The 25525-nt window shown below is 40.8% G+C and overlaps 2 protein-coding genes across 3 annotated transcripts; both read left to right on the top strand.

Moving 5' to 3' along the window:
- The first annotated feature begins 591 nt into the window (after positions 1-591).
- On the top strand, positions 592-1533 carry LOC129628621 (olfactory receptor 5AN1-like). The gene has a single exon (XM_055548088.1). It carries the CDS (start codon positions 595-597, stop codon positions 1531-1533), a length of 939 nt encoding a protein of 312 aa, XP_055404063.1. The 5' UTR covers positions 592-594.
- On the top strand, positions 1306-24609 carry LOC129628620 (olfactory receptor 5AN1-like). 2 transcript variants are annotated; one of them, XM_055548087.1, is made up of 2 exons: positions 1306-1360; positions 23658-24609. In XM_055548087.1, the coding sequence occupies exon 2, from the start codon at positions 23671-23673 to the stop codon at positions 24607-24609; it is 939 nt and encodes a 312-aa protein (XP_055404062.1). In that variant the 5' UTR covers positions 1306-1360; positions 23658-23670. The 2 variants fall into 2 exon arrangements, with proteins under 2 accessions (XP_055404062.1, XP_055404061.1); XM_055548086.1 differs by lacking the exon at positions 1306-1360 and adding an exon at positions 22492-22602.
- Positions 24610-25525: the final 916 nt, after the last annotated feature.

Genomic DNA, 25525 nt, shown 5'->3' with positions numbered 1-25525 from the left:
TTCTTCATCATACACAAGCACAAAATTTGAATTGCTTTGGCAGAGATAGACTGCTTTATTTCAAAGCTTCAGTCAATTAAAAAAATATGGCTTTTAATTTTTGTGAGACCTCATAAAATACTTTGGCTTCCCTTGGGGCTCAGCTGGTAAAGAATCTGTCTGCAATTCTGCAACTGCAGAGACACCAGTTCAATTCCTGGGTTGGGAAGATCTGCTGGAGAAATGATAGGCTACTCAATCCACTCTTCTTGGGCTTCCCTGGTGGCTCAGCTGTTAAAGAATCTGCTTGCAATGCAGGAGACCTGGGTTCGAACTATGGGTTGGGAAGACCCCCTGGAGAAGGGAAAGGCTACCCATTCCAGTATTCTGGCCTGGAGAACTCCATGGACTCTGTAGTCCATGGAACATTGAGAAGGCATTTCTTGACCATTCAAGATGAAAAGCTGGGGTCTTGCCCTAGGACAGTGGAGCATTTCCACTTTTCCAGTGCTCAATGGGGGAAAATATGGTGTATATGAGACTTGTAATGCTATCACTTCATGAGTGGGCAATGCATTCTCTTGTCTCTTTTCTGATTTTAGGAGCATCAAGCCAATGATTGGAGGAGGAAATATCACAGAGATCACTCATTTTATCTTGTTGGGATTCTCAGATTTTCCCAGAATCATAATAGTGCTCTTTGTGGTGTTCCTGGTGATATACATTTTGACCCTGACTTGGAACCTGTCGCTCCTCATCTTAATAAGAATGGACTCCCACCTCCACACCCCCATGTACTTCTTTCTCAGTAACCTGTCCTTCATGGACATCTGCTATGTGACCTCCACAGCCCCAAAGATGCTCTATGACTTCTTCCAGGAGCGGCAAATTATCACCTATGTGGATTGTGTTATTCAGAATTTTGTATTCTCCACCATGGGGTTGAGTGAGTCTTGCCTCATGACCGCCATGGCCTATGATCGATATGCTGCCATTTGTAACCCACTTCTTTATTCGTCAGTCATGTCGCCCGCTCTTTGTGGTCGGATGGTGCTGGGATCCTACTTGGCTGGACTCTCTGCTACTGTATTCCAATTGTGTTTCATGCTCCAGCTCCACTTCTGTGGGCCTAATGTCATCAACCACTTCTTCTGTGACCTGCCCCAGCTGTTAGTTCTATCCTGCACTGACACTTTCTTTTTACATCTCTTAACTGTTATATTTACAATGATCTTTGGGGTAGTAAATGTTTCTGTTATCATGATATCCTATGTCTACATTGTCATCTCCATCATGAAGATCACGACCTCAAGTGGCAGGTCCAAGGCTTTCAACACCTGTGCCTCCCACCTGACAGCAGTCACTCTCTTCTATACCTCAGGTATGTTTGTCTATTTGAGTTCCAGCTCTGGTGGTTCCTCCAGCTTTGACAGATTTGCGTCATTCTTCTACACTGTGATGATTCCCATGTTGAATCCCTTGATATACAGTCTGAGGAACCAAGAAATCAAAGATGCCTTGAGAAGGTTGCAAAAGAAGAGCAGGTATTGCTGAGGCCACAGATTCTGAGATTTCAGATGGATTTTTCCTGTCAGAGTCACTTTACACAATAACATTCTTATGAATGAAGTATAACAAAAGTCATACTGCTTTTGGACCAAGAAAGCTTAATTTGACACATAATATCCCCAAATGGATGAACAGTTGGATCATGCTACACAAACAGTATTTTTACATCCTAGGGCCTCTTTACTTTCAGCCTACATGAAGAGAGGCCTCATCATTTATTGATACATCCACAAGTATTTGTGAAACACTGGAGTTTAGTGTTTTGTTGCTTCTTTTTCGCTTCTGAGAGGGAGCCCTGTTCCATCTCGGGCTTCTGACCCTGAAGGAGAGACAGCTGACAGAGGCCTCAGGAGTGTGTAAACCTTGTCTCCCAGATATTCTGACACAACATAATCCGGACTTCGTGGTGGCCAGTGTTTGTTTTGTGTTTCTGATGAGAATGTACGCAGAGAGGGAACATACCTTTGGGCAGAAACAAGTGTACCATTGGCCTGATTGGGCTTCCCTGGTGGTTCAGCTGGTAAAGAGTCTGCCTGCAATGCGGGAAACCTGAGTTTGATCCCTGGGTTGAGAAGATCCCCTGAAGAAGGGAAAGGCTACCCACTCCTGTATCCTGGCCTGCAGAAATCCATGGACTCTATAGTCCATGGGGTTGCAAAGAGTCGGACACGACTGAGCAACTTTCACTTCACTTCACTTCATTGGCCTGATTGTGCCTCCTGGAAAGACCAGTATGACATAGCTTATATTTGTGTAAGTCCTTCTCAGGGACAATTACCTAATAGTTTGGGAGTATATCCTGGGCTCCACCACTCTAATAAGGCAGAGGTGATGTCAATCATACAGAGGAAAGGAATGAAGCATGTGTTCCCTTCGGTGCCATTTCCTCATGAGTTCCATGATGTAATTTCTTGCTTGTAGTGTAGAATGGGGAGTTCTCATGGGGATGATATTAAAAATCTATGTCACAGTCAATAGAGATTTCTGATATTGTAGGACTCAAATCTCTCTCTCCCATTAAATTTGGAAAATTCACCCTAGATGGCAGGCTTCCCAGGTGGTGCTAGTGATAAAGAAACTGCCTGCCAATGCAGGAAATGCAAGAGACACAGGTGTGATCCCTGGGTTTGGAAGATCCCTTGGAGTAGGAAATGGCAACCCACTCCAGTATACTTGCCTCGAAAAATCATATGGGCAGAGGAGCCTGGTGGGCTACAGTGCATGGGACTGAAGAATCAGATGCAGCTGAGCACACCCTTGTTGGACATAGACAGTATGATCATGCTACCAAATAATTTCTGCTATTCCAAGCATCTAAACATGTTTAATGTGATGAGAATTGTGTGAGAATTCATGAACATAATAAAATTACTAAATATTTCATACTGTAGAGCAAGAACAAATATGAAAAACTGGTATAAATTCTTTTCTTTTATATGTGTTCAACATTTTATGTCCCAGAAACTTGTGGTTGTATGGTGTGATATAATGGTTGGAGTAGAATGGTTAGAGTTACTTTAAAGCTGATATTTACCAGGAAACCTTAAGGTGCAAAACACGAAATAGATTGAAAATAGGCAGGGTTCTTAACTCTGGCCAATTTTCTTCTGCAGTAGGAGGATGTAAATTTTGGTCCTCGTGATCAGCTTAAAAATAAGAACAAGATGTGTATTGACTGTTGACTTGCCAGATTTCCCAGACTTCAACAAAGTGATATAAAGTACATATTACTCCCTGCAATAAGAAATTCATGCCCCACAGTGAGAGAGTAGCCCCCATTCATGGCAACTAGAAAGAGCCCGAGTGCAGCAACAAAGATCCAGAATAGCCAAATACATACATTTCTAAAAAATAAATAAAAATTACATTTCAGTGAGTTTTGACAAATGTATCAGTTCAGTTCAGTTCAGTTGCTCAGTCATGTCTGACTCTTTGCAACCCCATGGACTGCAGCATGCCAGGCCTCCCTGTCCATCACCAACTCCCAGAGTTTACTCAAACTCATGTCCATTGAGTTAGTGATGCCATTCAACCATCTCGCCATTCAACCATCTCATCCTCTGTTATCCCCTTCTCCTCCTGCCTTCAATCTTTCCCAGCATCAGAGTCTTTTCAAATGAGTCAGTTCTTCGCATCAGGTGGCCAAAGTATTGGAGTTTCAACATCAGTCCTTCTAATGAATATTCAGGACTGATTTCCTTTAGGATGGACTGGCTGGATTTCCTTGCAGTCCAGGGGACTCTCAAGAGTCTTCTCCAGCACCACAGTTCAAAAGCATCAATGCTTCAGTGCTCAGCTTTCTTTATAGTCCAACTCTCACAGCTATACATGACCTCTGGAAAAACCATAGCTTTGACTAGACAGACCTTTGTTGGCAAAGTAATGTCTCTGCTTTTTAATACACTGTCCAGGTTGGTCATAACTTTTCTTCCGAGGAGCAAGTGTCTTTTGATTTCATGGCTGCAGTCACCATCTGCAGTGATATTGGAGCCCCCCAAAATAAAGCCTGTCACTGTTTCCCCATATATTTGCCATGAAGTGATGGGACAGGTTGCCATGATCTTCGTTTTCTCAATGTTGAGCTTTAAGCCAACTTTTTCACTCTCTTGTTTCACTTTCATCTTTAGTTCTTCTTCACTTTCTGCCGTAAGGGTGGTGTCATCTGTATATCTGACATTATTGATATTTCTCCTGGCAATCTTGATTCCCGCTTGTGCTTCATCCAGCTCAGCATTTCTCATGATATGTTCTGCTGCTGCTGCTAAGTAGCATCAGTTGTGTCCAACTCTGTGCAACCCCATAGATGGAAGCCCACCAGACTCCCCCGTCCCTGGGATTCTCTGGGCGAGAACACTGGAGTGGGTTGTCATTTCCTTCTCCAATGCATGAAAGTGAAAAGTGAAAGTGAAGTCGCTCAGTTGTGTCCAACTCTTAGCGACCCCATGGACTGCAGCCTATCAGGCTCTTCCGTCCATGGGATTTCCCAGGCAAGAGTACTGGAGTTCTGCATATAAATTAAATAAGCATGGTGACAACATACAGCCTTGACATACTCCTTTCCCGATTTGGAACCAGTCTGTTGTTCCATGTCTGGTTCTAACTGTTGCTTCCTGACTTGCATACAAATTTATCAAGAGGCAGGTCAGGTGGTCTGGTATTCCCATCACTTGAAGAATTTTCCACAGTTTGTTGTTATCCACATATTCAAAGTCTTTGCCATAGGCAATAAAGCAGAAGGAGATGTTTTTCTGGAAACTCTCTTGTTTTTTGATAATCCAACGGATGTTGACAATTTGATCTCTGGTTCCTCTGCCTTTTCTAAAACTGGAAGTTCATGGTTCTTGTACTGCTGAAGCCTGGTTTGGAGAATTTTGAGCATTACTTTACTAGCCTGTGAGATGAGTGCAATTGTGCGGTAGTTTGAGCATTCTTTGGCATTGCCTTTCTTTGGGATTGGAATGAAAACTGACCTTTCCCAGTCCTGTGGCCACTACTGAGTTTTCCAGATTTGCTGGCATATTGAGTGCAGCACTTTCACAGCATCATCTTTTAGGATTTGAAATAGCTCAGCTGGAATTCCATCACATTCACTAGCTTTGTTTGTAGTGATGCTTCCTAAGGCCCACTTGACTTTGCTTTCCAGGATGTTTGGCTCTAAGTGAGTGATCACACCATCGTGATTATCTGGGTTATGAAGATCTTTTTTGTATAGTTCTGTGTATTCTTGTCACTTCTTCTTAATATCTTCTGCTTCTGTTAGGTCCATACCATTTCTGTCCTTAATTGTGCCAATCTTTGCATGAAACGTTCCCTTGGTTTCTCTAATTTTCTTGAAGAGATCTCTAGTCTTCCCATTCTATTGTTTTCCTCTATTTCTTTGCACTGATCACTGAGGAAGGCTTTCTTATCTCTCCTTGCTGTTCTTTGAAACTCTGCAGTCAAGTGGGTATATCTTTGATTTTCTCCTTTGCCTTTCACATCTCTTCTATTCTCAGCTATTTGTAAGGCCTCCTCAGAAAACCATTTTGCCTTTTTGCATTTCTTTTTCTTAGAGATGGTCTTGATCACTACTTCCTGTACAATGTCACGAACCTCCATCCATAGTTTTTCAGACACTCTGTCTATCAGATCTAATCCCTTGAATCTATTTGTCACTTCCACTATATAGTCATAAGGGATTTGATTTAGGTCATACCTGAATAGTTTAGTGGTTTTTGCTACTTTCTTTAATTTAAGTCTGAATTTGGCAATAAGGAGTTCCTGATCTGAGCCACAGTCAACTCCCAGTCTTATTTTTGCTGGCTGTATAGAGCTTCTCCATCTTTGGCTACAAAGAATATAATCAATCTGATTTTGGTGTTGACCACCTGGTGATTTCTATGTGTAGAGTCTTCTCTTGTGTTGCTGGAAGAGGGTGTTTGCTATGACCAGTGCGTTCTCTTGGCAAAACCCTTATTAGTCTTTGCCCTGCTTCATTCTGTACTCCAAGGCCAAATTTGCCTGTTACCCCAGGTGTCTCTTGACTCCCTACATTTGCACTGCAGTCCACTATAATGAAAAAAAAAAAACACATATCTTTTTTGAGTGTTAGTTCTAGAAAGTCTTGTAGGTCTGCATAGAACCGTTCAACTTCAGCTTCTTCAGCATTACTGGTTGGGGTATAGACTTGAGTTACCATGATATTGAATGGTTTGCCTTGGAAATGAACAGAGATCATACTGTCCTTTTTGAGATTGCATCCAAGTACTGCATTTCAGACTCTTTTGTTGACCATGATGGCTACTCCTTTTCTACTAAGGGATTCTTGCCCACAGTAGTAGATATAATGGTCATCTGAGGTAAATTCACCCATTCTGGTCCATTTTAGATCACTGATTCCTAAAACGTCAATGTTCACTCTTGTCATCTCCTGTTTGACACTTCTAATTTGCCTTGATTTATGGACCTAACCTTCCAGGTTCCTATGCAATATTGCTGTTTACAGCATTGGACTTTACTTCCATCACAAGTCATATCCAAACCTATATGTTGTTTTTGCTTTGGCTCCATCTCTTCATTCTTTCTGGAGTTATTTCTCCACTGATCTCCAGTAGCATATTGGGCACCTACTCACCTGGGGAGTCCATCTTTCTGTGTCCCGCTTTGGCCTTTTCACACTGTTCATGGGGTTCTCAAGGCAAGAATACGGAAGTTTGGCTTGCCATTCCCTTCTCCAGTGGACCACATTCTGTCAGACCTATCCACCATGATCTGTCAGTCTTGGCTGGCTCCACATGGCATGGCTCATAGGTTCATTTAGGGTTAAGGTCAGAGTTAATTTCTCTCATTTTCTCAGTCTGTCTAAAGCTTTGTCACTTTGTTATCCCTACAAAAATCATCTTTGATTTTATTAATTTTCTATTGCTTTTCTTATCTTTATATAATGTATCTTGCTTTTAAAAAATCTTGTGTGATTAAGCACACATACACACACATGAAGAGCTACTCTATGAAATAGCTACTATTGTCAGCTCCATGATAACACTGAGGTGGCAGTCCTGAGGCTTAGGGAGGTTAATTTGCTGAAGATTATGAAATCCTCAAGTCTAAAAGATGATATGAACTCAGATTTGCTGATACCAATGCTCATTGTTGTAACCACAATAATTCGTGGCCTTGTCATCTATTAATTTTTTGTGCTCCTTATTGCCTTGATTTCCTCACTTATACATAGAAAATGACATCATCTTGACTGCCTCACAGGGCTGCTATGATGATTGATTCAGTAAAGGCAATTGAAAAAATATGTGTATGCATATATCTAAAATAAAGTGCTTTGTAAACAGAAAGGACACATGTTTATTTTTTTTTTCATGCAATTTACCAACTGGTTATGTTTTCTTGAGCAAATCCCTTAGCTGCACTGGCTTCAGGTCCTCACCTGGAAATTGAATGCATTGAACTAGATAATCCCTAGGTCCAGGGATCTCCAGCTCTAATGACTCCAAGTTCATTAAAAGAAAAGTTATAATCAAACAATCATGATTGGACTATGGGGAAGTGGGGAATGGATCCAGAAGGGACAGAGTAAAATCGAGCCTGAAATTAGCAGGGACGAAGACTCCGTGACAACCATGACTCCAGAGAGCAAGTGCCTGGAGAGTTTTCTTTCCCTAATTGTGCTTTCCATTTCACCTCTGCCGTTATTAACACATTTAAGAGTATCCCCCGTGTGGCATTCTCTCTGGCTGTGAGTGAACAGCCAGCTCATGGACAAAAGGTTCCATCTTTGACTGCAATAGGCCCCATCTGAAATTTTGGAGAGATAGAAATAGACGATTTCAATGTTTGGCAAGAACTCTGTCATTCTGGGGGATCTGAGTCAAGGTGAGAAGGCAAGATTTATAGAGAAGTGTGGATTTTGTGCTATGTCTATAGCTATGTGATTCTTCAGAGAGGAAGGTTTTTAGTCCTGTTTCTTTCTTTCTTCAACTCTTCCCCCTACCGCAGGTCCATGACCTCCTAAACTCGTCCTTAGGTTCCCTTTCTCCTTACGCAAATTCTCTGACTTTCAGTGACAAGGATAATCTCTAACTTAAAATTTCAGGTCTCACTCTGTAGTGAGAGACAACTGTTGAGATCTAGTTCTGCAATTTCCCAAGGATATAATTTTGAACTCTGTTACCGTCTCTTTTTCACTGGTAAAATAGGGGTAACAAGATCATTGAGACTCACATGAAATGATGTCTGTGAAGCCCAAGACGTTGTACAAGTTAACTGAGTGCTGAATTTAACTAATAGTTTACTGAATTTCAGGGGAATTTCCTAAGCTCAGAAATGCTTGCCTGTGTTTCCCAACTTTATCCATCCCAAGGACCCTTTAAATTTATGCTTGCTGAGAATGGTTGTAAAAGATAATAATGAATTTGAGTTCCACTTCAATATACAGCTGTGATTCATTATTTCTGTGGAACAAAAGTCCAGCTGGTCATGCCATAATGCTATGGAAAAGTACTCAAGTACCATTCCACTGGGCTTTTGAATTACTTTAAGTTGCTGTCCACTATTATTTTGAATAATTCGGGGGTTTGGGGACCAGAGCTTGGATGAAACAGACATCAGAGATTCCCCACTGCAAGTACAGGTAGTGTTGGCTTAAATGTCACTTTTAGTCTTTTCTTCCTTACATTGTCCTTCTTTATCCAGCAACATTCTTGGCTTTCTTAACCTGACTTTGTACTCTGCACCACCTGGCAAATGACCATGTCCTTAGTGGATAAGATTTGGAAGAAGTTTTAATAGGCTATATCTCCCTAGTGAAAATCTCCAACCAATACTTACATCAGTCACCTTTTCTGCTACAAACCATCTTGAAAGCTGGTGAACACATACAGAAAGATTCATTCGAAGAGAGTGACTATATTACAAGATCTTTGCTTTTCCTGCAGTTTTCCAAATTTTAACAACATAAATTTTTAGGATAAATTTTATCGGGGATAAGTGAAACCACACACAGCTCGTCATTCTTTTCTGGCAGATATGGGTTACACAGATAACTTTAGTTGAGGCTGAGTCTGTTCCTAGAATGTATTGGGAAGATGAAAGATTTCACTGCGAGTGATTGGTCAAAAGCTGGACTTACTTTCACTGAACTGATTAATTGTGTTGATATACTGGGAATGTGGGTGAGAGTTTATACTTTCAAAATATTTTCATGGAATTCTACACATCTCGGACAGAATGGATGAGAATATGTTGGAAGTACTAAGAGTAAACAGAAAGATTTTAAAGTTATAAAAGTATAAATTGAAATGAAACAAATGTATTTTTACTTTCATATCCAAAAATGGGTTAAGGGATTACTTCTTAACATATCCAGCATATATTTACTGAGGAATACAAATATTAGTATATGAGATGCACATAGCATAACCTCTCCACTAGTCTGCTGCTGCTGCTGCTGCTGCTAAGTCGCTTCAGTCGTTTCCAACTCTGTGCGACCCCATAGACGGCAGTCCATCAGGCTCCCCCGTCCCGGGGATTCTCCAGACAAGAACACTGGAATGAGTTGCCATTTCCTTCTCCGTCCACTTGTCTACATGCAGTCTATAGTGAATATCACAAGTTCCACTCTACTTGGTGTTGGTGGAACATAAAAAGCAAAAATCGGAGCTTACAATTTCTCTGACTGGGAAATAATACAATATAGAAATAAACATAATCACTTATTAACAATATTCTGGAGTCTAGGTTTAGAACTCATTTCTAATTTTATGAAGAACTCCTTGCTACTTCAGGATTAGTTCTGCCTTATTTTTCCCTTTATGGTGAGGAATGATCATGGAAATGACAACCGCTAACATTTATTCATCTCTTACTGTTTTGAGCCCTTTATGCCATTCAGTCCCTGCAACAACCCAATGAGGTGGTAAAGGATTATTAGCCCCATTTATAGATGAGGCAACTGGGAGATAATAACTAGCTAAGTGTTGCACAGCCAGTAGATAAAAGTCAGGAAAATCTATTGTCTCTGATATTTTTCCTCATTCTCTCTGTCATTTTCCCTCTCCCTGTCTCTCTGTCTCCCTTTGCTATTAAGGATTAAATGCATATATCTTAGTAACTTGTTCTTATTAGAAATATAGGAGTTGCAGAAAGTTGAAAAACAATATACAAGTAAAGGAGAAAATAAAAACCATACCATTCAATTACTTTTGGCCTTTGTATTTAGTTTACATGCAGTGTGCATGAAAGAGAGAGAGAGAGATTAGCTAATGCACATGTCTTTTGTCATGATGGTGATGTTTTCCCATAATAAACCTCTTAGGCTTTCTTAACTCTTTTTCATTGTTTTCTCTTCTGTTTATTAAGTGTGCTGTTAGAAGTCTCTATTGATTTCTTCAACTCTAGGATTTCTGTTTTTTTTTTTTTTAATGGTTTCTCTTTCTTTGTTAAACACATTTTATTCATTTTGCTAATGCATTGTTTTCTTAATTTCATCCAGTTGTCTGTTTATGGGTTTTATATGTCACCAAACTTTTAAAAGAGAATTATGCTGAGTTCTTTGTCAGACCATTTATAGATCTTTATTTCTTTAGTGAAGGTCACTCAGTCATGTCTGACTCTTTGCAACCCCATGGACTTTACAGTCCATGGAATTCTCCAGGCTAGAATACTGGAGTGTGTAGCTCTTTTCTTTTCCACTGGATCTTCCCAGCTCAGGGATCGAACCCAGGTCTCCCACATTGTAGGCGGATTCTTTGCCAGCAGATTCTTATAAAGCTATTAAAGCTTTATAAGTTTCCTTTAGTGGTGTCATATTTACCTAATTTTTCATGATCCTTGATTCCTTTGTTAGTGTCTGCACATTTGCGTAAATGATCTCTACTTCCAAATTTTCCAGGCTTGTTTTAGTAGAGATAGCCCTTTCCCATTCAGCTCAGCTTGGAGTTCTAGGTAGATCATCCGGCAGTGACCTTTATCAATTGGGCTAGCTATCAAATTCTGGGTTGGATGAAGCACAAGCTGAAATCAAGATTGCTGGGAGAAATATCAATAACCTCAGATATGCAGATGACACCAATCTTATGGAAGAAAGTGAAGGACTAAAGAGCCTCTTGGTGAAAGTGAAAGAGGAGTGTGAAAAAACTGGATTAAAACTCAACTTTCAGAAAACTAAGATCATGGCATCCGGTCCCATCACTTCATGGCAAATAGATTGGGAAACAATGGAAACAGTGACAGACTTTATTTTGGGGAGCTCCAAAATCACTGCAGTTGGTAACTGCAGCCATGAAATTAAAAGACACTTGCTTCTTGGAGGGAAAGTTATGACCAACCTAGATAGCATATTAAAAAGCAGAGACATTACTTTGCCAGAAAAGGTCCAAATAGTCAAAGCTGTGTTTTTTCCAGTGGTCATGTACAGATGTGAGATTTGGACTATAGAGAAAGCTGAGTGCTGAAGAATTGATGCTTTTGAAGTGTGGTGTGGTGAAGAGTCTTGAGAGTCCTTTGGACGGCAAGGAGATCCAACCAGTCCATGCTAAAGGAAATAAGTCCTGAATATCCTTTGGAAGGACTGATGTTGAAGCTGAAACTCCAGTCGTTTGGCCACCTGACATGAACAGCTGACTCATTTGAAAAGACCCTGATGCTGGGAAAGATTGAAGGCAGCAGGAGAAGGGGACGACAGAGGATGAGATGATTGGACGGCATCACTGACTCAATGAACACGAGTTTGAGTAAACTGCAGGAGTTGTTGCTAGACGGGGAAGCCTGGCATGCTGCAGTACATGGGGTCCTAAAGAATCGGACACGACCGAGCAACTGAACTGATACTGATACTGATCAAGGTCTATTTTGGGGCGAGGACATTGCCCAGGCTCTGAGGCTGGGGTGCAGATGCTGCTGGCCGGGAGTGGTTGATGCGATTGCTTCCTTGGTTTCTTGGCCAAGAGTAGCATCAGGACAGCTTCTCTTCTTCCCTGGATTCTTGGGCCAGGCTTCTGAGCTGAGCAGGACTGAGTACTCTATCCAGCAGGAGGTAGGGCTGGGAATTAACTTCACAACCTGGACAGGGCTGCAGAATGGGCTCCAAGGCTGTCGTGACCCACTAACTGGGAACCCAAATCAGAAGAACTGTACACCGAGTTCCTTGGTCACGTGGGGGCATGGCTTTGCTCTGCAGAGAGACAGAGAGGTTGGGCTCTCTGCTCACACGCTACTGTAAGCAGGGTTGTGGGATGGGCTACGCAGTTTCCCACATGCTTCAGTTAGTTCTCCTGGATGGTGAGGCTGAAGGTTGTGTTCAGAGTGGTTAGGACTATACATTATTCTTCTTGCCTGGACACGACCACAGAACAGGCCCACGACTGGCAAGGCTCCTTGTTTGGGAAACACATTAGGAAGAACTGCACACAAAGTTCTCTGGCCAGATGGAGCCATGCAAATGGGCAGAGCTCCCGTCTGGACACTACTCAAGTGCTCCTGGGTGATGGAATTTTCTGAGTGTTCTAGCCATGCTTGAATAACCTCAGTAGTAGATGGGGTTATGTATCATAGGTGCAGGAGAAGAGGCTCCCAGAATGGCAAGGCTCATTTTTCAGAGTCCCAAATCAGGCAAAACTGCTGGAACTCAGTCTGCCAAGATCCAAGCCCTGACTGCTCCAAGGTGGGTCTCCCTTCTCTGTCACAGTGTGATTCTCACTGGCCACACCCCAGAGATCCCTGAATGGTTTCTAAGACATGAGACCAAAGTAGGTCTTCCTAAGGAGTGACCTGTAATGCTGGAGGACCTGGAGGTCCACAGTGGGCTCTCTCTCTTTTCCATAAAGAAACCATAGCCCTAGAAGGGTGCTCTTGGTGTAGCTAGGAGAGGAGCAATACAATCAAACATATCTGGTCCTCTACCCATCTAATGTGGTTTTTCCCCATCTCTCTAGTTCAGCCTCGTTCCTGTGCTTTAGGATTTTTCATTGGTACGTTGCTCTAAATAATGGCTAATTATTTTTGTGTTGGGGCTTCCCTGGTAGCTCACCTGGGAAAGAATCCACCTGCAATGCAGGAGACCCTGTTTTGATTCCTGGAACAGGAAGTTACTCTAGAGAAGGGATAGGCTACCCACTCCATTATTCTGGCCTGGAGAATTCCATGGATAGAGGAGCCTGGAAGGCTATAGTCCAGGGGGTCACAGAGTCAGACATGGCTGAGCGACTTTCACTTTTCTGTTTTCTGGTGAGGGGAACTGAAGTCAGGAATGACCTATGTTGTCATCTTGATTATGTCACCGAGAACTAAATCTCTGAGTTGGAACCTATTGTTTCCTTGTTGTTGTTCAGTCGCTCAGTCATATCTGGCTCTTTGCAATCCCATGGACTGCAGCACACCAGGCCTCCCTGTCCTCCACTGTCTCCTGGCAATTGCTCAGACTCATGTCCATTGAACTAATGGTGTCTAACATGCAGAATATTAGGACACATTAGACATATTAGGACATATTAGAACCTAGATGTTCATCAGCAGACGAATGGATAAGGAAGCAGTGGTACATATACACAATGGAGTATTACTCAGCCATTAAAATGAATACTTTTGAATCTGTTCTAATGAGGTGGATGAAACTGGAGCCTATTATACAGAGTGAAGTAAGCCAGAAAGAAAAAACACCAATACAGTATACTAACGCAAATATATGGAATTTAGAAAGATGGTAACGATAACCCTTTATGCGAGACAGTGAAAGAGACACAGATGTAGAGAACAGTCTATTGGATATAATATTAGAACATTGTCCTAATATGTTCGAATATTAGGACAATAATTAAGGGTAGTAATGAGTTGTACTAGGCTCCGTTTAGAACAGTTTGTACGAGGCTTCCATGAGAAGACTGATTTTGTAACTATTGGGCACACATGCTTTGCTCTACCAAATTTTATCAGGAGTATAAATTAAGATAAATTTCCAGATTATTTTGGAGATGATGTGTTGAGATATATGTAAAAAAATTGAGATGTTATTATGAACAGGGTAATTCTTTATATATCCAATAACTTTATTTTTTAATATAAATTTATTCATTTTAATTGGAGCTAATTAGTTTACAATATTGTAGTGGTTTTGCCATACATCAGCCTGAATCTGCCACAGGTGTACACGTGTTCCCCATCCTGAACCCGTTTCCCACCTCCCTCCCCATACCATCCCTCTTGGTCATCCATCCCAGTGCACCAGCCCCGAGCATCCTGTATCATGCATTGAAGCTGGACTGGTGATTTGTTTCACATATGATATTATACATGTTTCAATGCCATTCTCCCAAATCATCCCACCCTCTCCCACAGAGTCCAATAGACTGTTCTCTACATCTGTGTCTCTTTCACTGTCTCGCATAAAGGGTTATCGTTACCATCTTTCTAAATTCCATATATTTGCGTTAGTATACTGTATTGGTGTTTTTTCTTTCTGGCTTACTTCACTCTGTATAATAGGCTCCAGTTTCATCCACCTCATTAGAACAGATTCAAAAGTATTCATTTTAATGGCTGAGTAATACTCCATTGTGTATATGTACCACTGCTTCCTTATCCATTTGTCTGCTGATGAACATCTAGGTTGCTTCCATCTCCTGGCTATTATAAACAGTGTTGAGATTAATGTTGGGGTTCACGTATCTCTTTCAATTCTGGTTTCCTCAGTGTGTATGCCCAGCCGTGGGATTGCTGGGTCATATGGCAGTTTTATTTCCAGTTTTTTAATGAATCTCCACGGTGTTCTCCATAGTAGCTGTACTAGTTTGCATTCCCACCAACAGTGTAAGAGGGTTTCCTTTTCTCCACACCCTGTTCAGCATTTATTGCTTTTAGACTTTTGGATAACAGCCATTCTGACTGGCGTGAAATGCTACTTCATTGTGGTTTTGATTTGCATTTCTCTGATAATGAGTGATATTGAGCATCTTTTCATGTGTTTGTTAGCCATGTGTATGCCTTCTGTGGAAATGTCTGTTTAGTTCTTTGGCCCATTTTTTGATTGGGTCGTTTATTTTTCTGGAATTGAGCTGCAGGAGATGCTTGTATATTTTTGAAATTAATTCTTTGTCAGTTGCTTCATTTGCTATTATTTTCTCCCATTCTGAAGGGTGTCTTTTCACCTTGCTTATAGTTTCCTTTGGTGTGCAGAAGATTTTAATTTTAATTAGGTCCCATTTGTTTATTTTTGCTTTTATTTCCAATATTATGGGAGGTTGGTCATAGAGGATCCTGCTGTGGTTCATGTCCAAGAGTGTTTTGCCTATGTTCTCCTCTAGGAATTTTATAGTTTCTGGTCTTAGGTTTAGATCTTTAATCCATTTTGAGTTTATTTTTGTGTATAGTGTTAGAAAGTGTTCTAGTTTCATTCTTTTGCAGGTGGTTGGCCAGTTTTCCCAGCATCACTTGTTAAAGCGACTGTCTTTTCTCCATTGTATATTCTTGCCTTCTTTGTCAAAGATAAGGTGTCCATCAGTTCAGTTCAGTCACTCAGTCATGTCCAACTAGTTGCAACCCAATGAATTGCAGCATGCCAGGCCTCCCTGTCCATCACAAACTCTTGGAGTTCACTCAGACTCACATCCATCGAGTCGGTGATGCCATCCAGCCATCTCATCCTCTGTCGTCCCCTTCTCCTCCTGCCCCCAATCCCTCCCAGCATAAGGGGCTTTTCCAGTGAGTCAGCTCTTCGCATGAGGTGGCCAAAGTATGGGGGTTTCAGCTTTAGCATCAGTCCTTCCAAAGAACACCCAGGACTGATCTCTTTAGGATGGACTGGTTGGATCTCCTTTCAGTCCAAGGGACTCTCAGGAGTCTTCTCCAACACTACATTCAAAAGTATCAATTTTTCAGTGCTCAGCTTTCTTCACAGTCCAAATTTCAAATCCATACATGACCATTGGAAAAACCATAGCCTTGACTAGATGGACCTTTGTTGGCAAAGTAATGTCTCTGCTTTTGAATATGCTATCTAGGTTGGTCATAACTTTCCTTCCAAGTAGTAAGCATCTTTTAATTTCATGGCTGAATTCACCATCTGGGTGATTTTGGAGCCCCCAAAAATAAAGTCTGACACTGTTTCCACTGTTTCCCCATCTATTTTCCATGAAGTGATGGGACCAGATGCCATGATCTTTGTTTTCTGAATGTTGAGCTTTAAGCCAACTTTTTCACTCTCCTCTTTCACTTTCATCAAGAGGCTTTTTAGTTCCTCTTCACTTTCTGCCATAAGGGTGGTGTCATCTGCATATCTGAGGTTATTGAAATTTCTCCCATTAATCTTGATTCCAGTTTGTGCTTCTTCCAGCCCAGCGTTTCTCATGATGTACACTGCATAGACGTTAAATAAGCAAGGTGCCCATTTACAGCCTCGACATACTCCTTTTCCTATTTGGAACCGTCTGTTGTTCCACAGCCAGTTCTAACTGTTGCTTCCTGACCTGCATACAGGTTTCTCAAGAGGCAGGTCAGGTGGTCTGATATTCACATCTTTTTCAGAATATTCCACAGTTTATTGTGATCCACACAGTCAAAGGATTTGGCACAGTCAATAAGGCAGAAATAGATGTTTCTCTGGAATTCTCTTCTGTTTTCCATGATCCAGTGCATGTTGGCAATTTGATCTCTGGTTCCTCTGCCTTTTCTAAAACCAGCTTGAACGTCTGGAAGTTCACGGTTCATGTCTTGCTGAAGCCTGGCTTGGAGAATTTTGAGCATTACTTTACTAGCGTGTGAGATGAGTGCAATTGTGTGGTAGTTTGAGCATTCTTTGGCATTGCCTTACTTTGGGATTTAAATGAAAACTGACCTTTTCCAGTCCTGTGGCCACTGCTGAGTTTTCCAGATTTGCTGGCATATTGAGTGCAGCACGTTCACAGCATCATCTTCCAGGATTTGAAATAGCTCAACTGGAATTCCATCACCTCCACTATCTTTGTTCGTAGTAATGCTTTCTAAGGCCCTATTGACTTCACATTCCAGGATGTCTGGCCCTAGGTGAGCGATCAAACCATCATGATTATCTTGGTCATGAAGCTCTTTTTGTACAGTTCTTCTGTGTATTCTTGCCACCTCTTCTTAATATTTTGTGCTTCGGTTATGTCCATACCATTTCTGTCCTTTATTGAGCCCATCTTTGCATGAAATGTTCCCTTGGTATCTCTAATTTTCTTGAAGAAATCTCTAGTCTTTCCCATTCTGTTGTTTTCCTCTATTTCTTTGCACTGATTGCTGAGGAAGCCTATCTTATATCTTCTTGCTATTCTTTGGACCTCTGCATTCAAATGCTTATATCTTTCCTTTTCTCCTTTGCTTTTTGCTTCTCTTTTTTTCACAGCTAAGGCCTCCCCAGACAGCCATTTTGCTTTTTTGCTTTTCTTTTTCATGAGGATGGTCTTGATCCCTGTCTCCTGTACAATATCACAAAGCTCCATCCATAGTTCATCAGGCACTCTATCTATCAGATCTAGTCTCTTAAATATATTTCTCACTTCCACTGTATAGTCATAAGGAATTTAATTTAGGTCATGCCTGAATTGTTTATTGGTTTTCCCTAGTTTGTTCAATTAATATCTGAATTTTGCAATAGGGAGTTCATGATCTGAGCCACAGTCAGCTCTTGGTCTTGTTTTTGCTGACTGTATAGAGCTTCTCCATCTTTGGCTACAAAGAATATAATCAATCTGATTTCGGTGTTGACCATCTGGTGATGTCCATGTGTAGAGTCTTCTCTTTGTTGTTGGAAGAGGGTGTTTGCTATGACCAGTGCATTCTCTTGGCAAAACTCTATTAGCCTTTGCCCTGCTTCATTCTGTATTCCAAGGCCAGTTTTGCCTGTTACCCGAGGTGTTCCTTGACTTCCTACTTTTGCATTCCAGTCCCCTATAATGAAAAGGACATCTTTTTGCATTTTAGTTCTAAATGGTCTTGTAGGTCTTCATAGAAATATTCAACTTCAGTTTTTTCAGTGTTACTGGTTGGGGCATAGACTTGGATTACTGCGATATTGAATGGTTTGCTTAGGTGTCCATAGGTGCTTGGATTTATCTCTGGGCTTTCTATTTTGTTTAATTGATCTACATTTCTGTCTTTGTATCAGTACCATACTGTCTTAATGACTGTGGCTTTGTAATAGAGCCAGAAGTCAGGCAGGTTGATTTCTCCAGTTCCATTCTTCTTTCTCAAGATTGCTTTGGCTATTCAAGGTTTTTTGTATTTCCATACAAATTGTGAAATTATTTGTTCTAGCTCTGTGAAAAATACTGTTGGTAGCCTGATTAGGATTGCATTGAATCTATAGATTGCTTTGGGTAGTATACTCATTTTCACTATATTGATTCTTCCAATCCATGAACACGGTATATTTCTCCATCCATTAGGGTTGTCTTTGATTTCTTTCACCAGTGTTTTATAGTTTTTTATATATAGGTCTTTTGTTTCTTTAGGTAGATATATTCCTAAGTTTTTATTCTTTTCATTGCAATGGTGAATGGAATTTTTTCTTTAATTTCTCTATTTTCTCATTATTAGTGTATAGGAATGCAAGGGTTTTCTGTGTGTTGATTTTATGTCCTGCAGCTTTACTATATTCATTGATTAGCTCTAGTAATTTTCTGGTGGAGTCTTTAGGGTTTTCTATGTAGAGGATCATGTCATCTGCAAACAGTGCGAGTTTTACTTCTTCTTTTCCAATTTGGATTCCTTTTATTTCTTTTTCTGCTCTGATTGCCGTGGTCAAAACTTCCAAAACTATGTTGAATAGTAGTGGTGAAAGTGGGCACCCTTGTCTTGTTCCTGACTTTATGGGAAATGCTTTCAATTTTTTACCACTGAGGATAATGTATTCTGTGGGTTTGTCACATATAGCTTTTGTTATGTTGAGGTTTTTTCCTTCTATTCCTGCTTTCTGGAGGGTTTTTATCATAAATGGATGTTGAATTTTGTTAAAGGCTTTTTCTGAATCTATTGAGATAATCATATGGCTTTTACTGTTCAATTTGTTAATGTGGTGTATTACATTGATTGATTGGCAGATATTGAAGAATCTTTGCATCCCTTGGATAAAGACCACTTGATCATGATGTATGATCTTTTTAATGTGTTGATGGATTCTGATTGCTAGAATTTTGTTAAGGATTTTTGCATCTATGTTCATCAGTGATATTGTCCTGTAATTTTCTTTTTTTGTGGCATCTTTGTGAGGTTTGGTATTATGGTGACGGTGGCCTCATAGAATGAGTTTGGAAGTTTACCTTCCTCTGCAATTTTCTGGAAGAGTTTGAGAGGATAGGTGTTAGCTCTTCTCTAAAATTTTGGTAGAATTCTTCTGTGAAGCCATCTGGACCTGGGCTTTTGTTTGCTGGAATATTTCTGATTACAGTTTCAATTTCCATGCTTGTGATGGGTCTGTTAAGATTTTCTATTTCTTCCTGGTTCAGTTTTGGAAAGTTGTCCATTTCTTCCAAGTTGTCCATTTTATTGGCATATAATTGCTGATAGTAGTCTCTTATGATCCTTTGTATTTCTGTGTTGTCTGTTGTGATCTCTCCAGTTTCGTTTCTAATTTTATTGATTTGTTTTTTCTTCCTTTGTTTCTTGATGAGTCTGGCTAATGGTTTGTCAATTTTATTTATCCTTTCAAAGAACCAGCTTTTGGCTTTGTTGACTTTTGCTATGGTCTCTTTTGTTTCTTTTGCATTTATTTCTGCACTAATTTTTAAGATTTCTTTCCTTCTACTAACCCTAGGGTTCTTCATTTCTTCTTTTTCTAGTTGCTTTAGGTGTAGAGTTAGGTTATTTATTGGACTTTTTTCTTGTTTCTTGAGGTATGTCTGTATTGCTATGAACTTTCCCCTTAGCACTGCTTTTACAGTGTTGCACAGGTTTTGGGTTGTTGTGTTTTCATTTTCACTCGTTTCTATGCATATTTTGATTTCTTTTTTGATTTCTTCTGTGATTTGTTGGTTATTCAGCAGCGTGTTGTTCAGCCTCCATATGTTGGAATTTTTAATAGTTTTTCTGCTGTAATTGAGATCTAATCTTACTGCACTGTGGTCAGAAAAGATGCTTGGAATGATTTCTATTTTTTTGAATTTACCAAGGCTAGATTTATGGCCCAGGATGTGATCTATCCTGGGGAAGGTACCATGTGTGCTTGAGAAAAAGGTGAAATTCATTGTTTTGGGGTGAAATGTCCTATAGATAACAATTAGGTCTAACTGGTCTATTTTATCATTTAAAGTTTGTGTTTCCTTGTTAATCTTCTGTTCAGCTGATCTATCCATAGGTGTGAGTGGGGTATTAAAGTCCCCCACTATTATTGTGTTATTGTGAATTTATCTTTTCATACTTGTTAGCATTTGTCTTACATATTGCGGTGCTCCTATGTTGGGTGCATATATATTTATGATTGTTATATCTTCTTGCATTGATCCTTTGATCATTATGTAGTGTCCATCTTTGTCTCTTCACAGCCTTTATTGTAAAGTCTATTTTATCTGATATGAGTATTGCTACTCCTGCTTCCTTTTGGTCTCTATTTGTGTGGAAAATCTTTTTCCAACCCTTCACTTTCAGTCTGTATGTGTCCCTTGTTTTGAGGTAGGTCTCTTGTAGACAACATATATAGGGGTCTTGTTTTTGTATTCATTCAGCAAGTCTTTGTATTTTGGTTGGGGCATTCAACCCATTTACGTTTAAGGTAATTATTGATAAGTATAATCCTGTTGCCATTTACTTTATTGTTTTGGTTTTGAGTTTATACACCCTTTTTGTGTTTCCTGTCTAGAGAAGATCCTTTATCATTTGTTGAAGGGCTGGTTTGGTGATGCTGAATTCTCTCAGCTTTTGCTTGTCTGTAAAGCTTTTGATTTCTCCTTGACTTCCCTGGTGGCTCAGAAAGTTAAGCATCTGTCTACAATGTGGGAGACCTGGGTTTGATCCCTGGGTTGGGAAGATCTCCTGGAGAAGGAAATGGCAATCTACTCCATTAGTATTGCCTGGAAAATCCCATGGACTGAGAAGCCTGGTAGGCTACAGTCCATGGGGTTGCAAAGAATCGGACACGACTGAGTGACTTCACTTTCACTTTCATATTTGAATGAGATCCTTGCTGGGTACAGTAATCTGGGCTGTAGGTTATTGTCTTTCATCACTTTAAGTATGTCCTGCCATTCCCTCCTGGCCTGAAGAGTTTCTATTGAAAAATCAGCTGTTATCCTTATGGTAATCCCCTTGTGTGTTATTTGTGGTTTTTCCCTTGCTGCTTTTAATATTTATTCTTTGTGTTTGATCTTTGTTAATTTGATTAATATGTGTCTTGGGGTGTTTTGACTTGGGTTTATCCTGTTTGGGACTCTCTGGGTTTCTTGGACTTGGGTGATTATTTCCTTCTCCATTTTAGGGAAGTTTTCAACTATTATCTCAAGTATTTTCTCATGGTCTTTCTTTTTGTCTTCTTCTTCTGGGACCCCTATGATTAGAATGTTGGGGCATTTAACATTGTCCCAGAGGTCTCTGAGATTGTCCTCATTTCTTTTAATTTTTTTTTTCCTCTCTGATTCATTTATTTCTACCATGATATATTCTACCTCACTAATCCTATCTTCTGTATTTACTATTCTACTATTTGTTCTACTATTTGTTCCCTCTAGGGTGTTTTTGATCTCATTTATTGCATTATTCATTATATGTTGACGCTTTTTTATTTCTAGGTCCTTGTTAAACCTTTTTGCATCTTCTCAATCCTTGTCTCCAGGCTATTTATCTGTTATTCCATTTTTTTTTCAAGATTTTGGATCATTTTCACTATCATTATTCGGAATTCTTTATCAGGTAGATTCCCTTCCTCTTTGTTTGGTTTGGTGGGCATTTATCCTGTTCCTTTGCCTGCTGGGTAGTCCTCTGTCTCTTCATCTTGTTTATATTGCTTTGCTTGGGGTGGCCTTTCTGTATTCTGGCAGTTTGTGAAGTTCTCTTTATTGTGGAATTTCCTCACTGTGGGTGGGGAGGTATAGGTGGCTTGTCAAGGTTTCCTGGTTAGGGAAGCTTGTGTTGGTGTTCTGGTGGGTGGAGCTGGATTTCATCTCTCTGGAGTGCAGTGAGGTGTCCAGTAATGAGTTATGAGATGTCAATGGGTTTGAAGTGACTTTGAGCAGCTTGTATATTGAAGCTCAGTGCTGTCTCCCTGTGTTGCTGGAGAATTTGTGTGGTATGTCTTGCTCTGAGAGGTGCTTGGTTTCAGTGTAGGTATGGAGGCGTTTGATGAGCTCCTGTCAATTAATGTTCCCTGGAGTCAGGAGTTCTCTGGTGTTCTTAGGATTTGAATTTAAGCCTCCTGCTTCTGGTTTTCAGTCTTATTTTTACAGTACCCTGAAGACTTCTCCGTCTATACAGCACCATTGTTAAAACATCGGTGTTGCCTCTACGTGGCCCACTAGCCCCTCCGCATTTGATTTCCAGGAAATCAGATGACCGTCGGGTCTCCATCTGGGGCACCCTTGGCATGCCTCCCCCAATCCTGGGGGCTTAACCAGCTCCATAAACAGGGTAATTTTTTTATGGGCAAAGAAGAAATTTTTGAAAACCCATCTGGGTGACTATGATGGGAAGAAGGTTTAGTTCAAATTTGTCCTGAAATGATGCTGCTTATCCTTTTATTATTATAAAGCAACAGTCACATATATTAAATCATCAGAGGTCTTTACATTCCCTGTTGTTTTAACCAAAGGTCTCTTCATTATACGCAAGCACAGAATTTCAATTGCTTTGGCAGAGATAGACTTTGCTTTATTTCAAAGTTTCAATTTAAAAAATATGCCTTTTATTTATTTATTTATTTTTTTTAGTATCCTTTTTTTTTATTTTATTTTATTTTTAAACTTAACATAACTGTATTAGATTTGCCAAATATCAAAATGAATCCGCCACAGGTATACATGTGTTCCCCATCCTGAACCCTCCTCCCTCCTCCCTCCCCATTCCATTCCTCTGGGTCGTCCCAGTGCACCAGCCCCAAGCATCCAGTATCATGCATCGAACCTGGACTGGCAACTCATTTCATACATGATATTTTACATGTTTCAATGCCATTCTCCCAAACCTTCCCACCCTCCTTTTAATTTTTGTGAGACCTCATAAAATACTTTGGCTTCCCTTGGGGCTCAGCTGGTAAAGAATCTGTCTGCAATTCTGCAACTGCAGAGACACCAGTTCAATTTCTGGTTGGGAAGATCTGCTGGAGAAATGATAGGCTACTCAGTCCACTCTTCTTGGGCTTCCCTGGTGGCTCAGCTGGTAAAGAGTCTGCTTGCAATGCAGGAGACCTGGGTTTGATCCATGGGTTGGGAAGACCCCCAGGAGAAGGGAAAGGCTACCCACTCCAGTATTCTGGCCTGGAGAACTCCATGGACTCTGTAGTCCATGGGACATTGAGAAGGCATTTCTTGACCATTCAAGATGAAAAGCTGGGGTGTCTCCCTGGGACAGTTGAGCATTTCCACTTTTCCAGTGCTCAATGGGGGAAAATATGGTGTATATGAGAATTGTAATTCTATCATTTCATGAATGGGCAATGTATTCTCTTGTCTCTTTTCTGATTTTAGGAGCATCAAGCCAATGATTGGAGGAGGAAATATCACAGAGATCACTCATTTTATCTTGTTGGGATTCTCAGATTTTCCCAGAATCATAGTAGTGCTCTTTGTGGTGTTCCTGGTGATATACATTTTGACCCTGACTTGGAACCTGTCGCTCCTCATCTTAATAAGAATGGACTCCCACCTCCACACCCCCATGTACTTCTTTCTCAGTAACCTGTCCCTCATGGACATCTGCTATGTGACCTCCACAGCCCCCAAGATGCTCTACGACTTCTTCCAGGAGCGGCAAACTATCACCTTTGTGGCTTGTGCTGTTCAGTACTTTGTATTCTCCACCATGGGGCTGAGTGAGTCTTGCCTCATGACTGCCATGGCTTATGACCGATATGCCGCCATTTGTAACCCACTCCTCTATTCGTCAGTCATGTCGCCCGCTCTTTGTGGTCGGATGGTGCTGGGATCCTACTTGGCTGGACTCTCTGCTACTGTATTCCAATTGTGTTTCATGCTCAAGCTCCACTTCTGTGGGCCTAATGTCATCAACCACTTCTTCTGTGACCTGCCCCAGCTGTTAGTTCTATCCTGCACTGACACTTTCTTTTTACATCTCTTAACTGTTATGTTGACAATGATCTTTGGGGTAATAAATGTTTCTGTTATCATGATATCCTATGTCTCCATTGTCATCTCCATCATGAAGATCACGACAGGAAGTGGCAGATCCAAGGCTTTCAACACCTGTGCTTCCCACCTGACAGCAGTCACTCTCTTCTATACCTCAGGTATGTTTGTCTATTTGAGTTCCAGCTCTGGTGGTTCCTCCAGCTTTGACAGATTTGCATCAGTCTTCTACACTGTGATGATTCCCATGTTGAATCCTTTGATTTACAGTCTGAGAAACAAAGAAATCAAAGATGCCTTGAAGAGGTTGCAAAAGAAGAGAGGGTGTTGCTAAAGTCATAGGTTGAGATTTCTGACAGATTTGTCTTTTTAGAATCATCTTAACCCTCAATAATCAGAGAAGGCAATGGCAGCCCACTCCAGTACTCCTGCCTGGAAAATTTCATGGACAGAGGAGCCTGGTGTGCTGCAGCCCATGGGGTCCCTAAGAGTTGAACACGACTGAGCGACTTCACTTTCACCTTTCACTTTCATGCATTGGAGAAGGAAATGGCAACCGACTCCAGTGTTCTTGCCTGGAGAATCCCAGGGATGGTGGAGCCTGGTGGGCTGCCGTCTATGGGGTCACACAGAGTCGGACACGCCTGAAGTGACTTAGAAGCAGCAGAAACCCTCAATAATATTCCTATGAATGGACTATAAAATTTCTGGTGCCTTTGGCAAAGAGGGCTTAGTTTGATATGCAATATGCCAATATGGACCAACAGCTGACTTGTTGCCACATGAATATGATATCTTCGTGTCTTGGAGGTTCATAGTTTTCATCCTACATGAGGAGTGGCCTCAACATTTATTAATATATCTGTAAGTATTTGTGAAACATTAAGGTTTAGAACCTTGCTACTTCTTTTTTGCTTCTGAGAGGGAGCCCTGTTCCATCTCGGGCTTCTGACCCTGAAGGAGAGACCTGACAGAGGCCCCAGGAGTGTGTACACCTTGTCCCTCAAATATTTGGATGTAGCGTAATCCAGACATGATGCTCACTGATGTCCATTTTGGGCATCTGACAAGAATGCAATGGAACAGAGGAGAAATGTGTCTTCGGACAGAAACAGGTATACAATTGGCTTGGTTGTGCCTCCTGGAAAGACCAGTCTGAGATAGCTTATGCTTGTGCAAAGCCTCTTTTGGGGCTTAATATCTAATAAAATTTTGATTACATCCTAGTTTCTACCAGCTGTAACCTAAGG

Source organism: Bubalus kerabau, chromosome 15 (genome assembly GCF_029407905.1).
Source record: "Bubalus kerabau isolate K-KA32 ecotype Philippines breed swamp buffalo chromosome 15, PCC_UOA_SB_1v2, whole genome shotgun sequence".
NCBI classification, from domain to species: domain Eukaryota; kingdom Metazoa; phylum Chordata; class Mammalia; order Artiodactyla; family Bovidae; genus Bubalus; species Bubalus kerabau.
The sequence above is the reverse complement of the archived record's forward strand: the minus strand, read 5'-3'. Positions and strand labels throughout refer to the sequence as shown.

Excerpts from the sequence above, each read along its gene's own strand:
- LOC129628621 (XM_055548088.1), top strand. The coding sequence starts at position 595 with ATGATTGGAGGAGGAAATATCACAGAGATCACTCATTTTATCTTGTTG.
- LOC129628620 (XM_055548087.1), top strand. The coding sequence starts at position 23,671 with ATGATTGGAGGAGGAAATATCACAGAGATCACTCATTTTATCTTGTTG.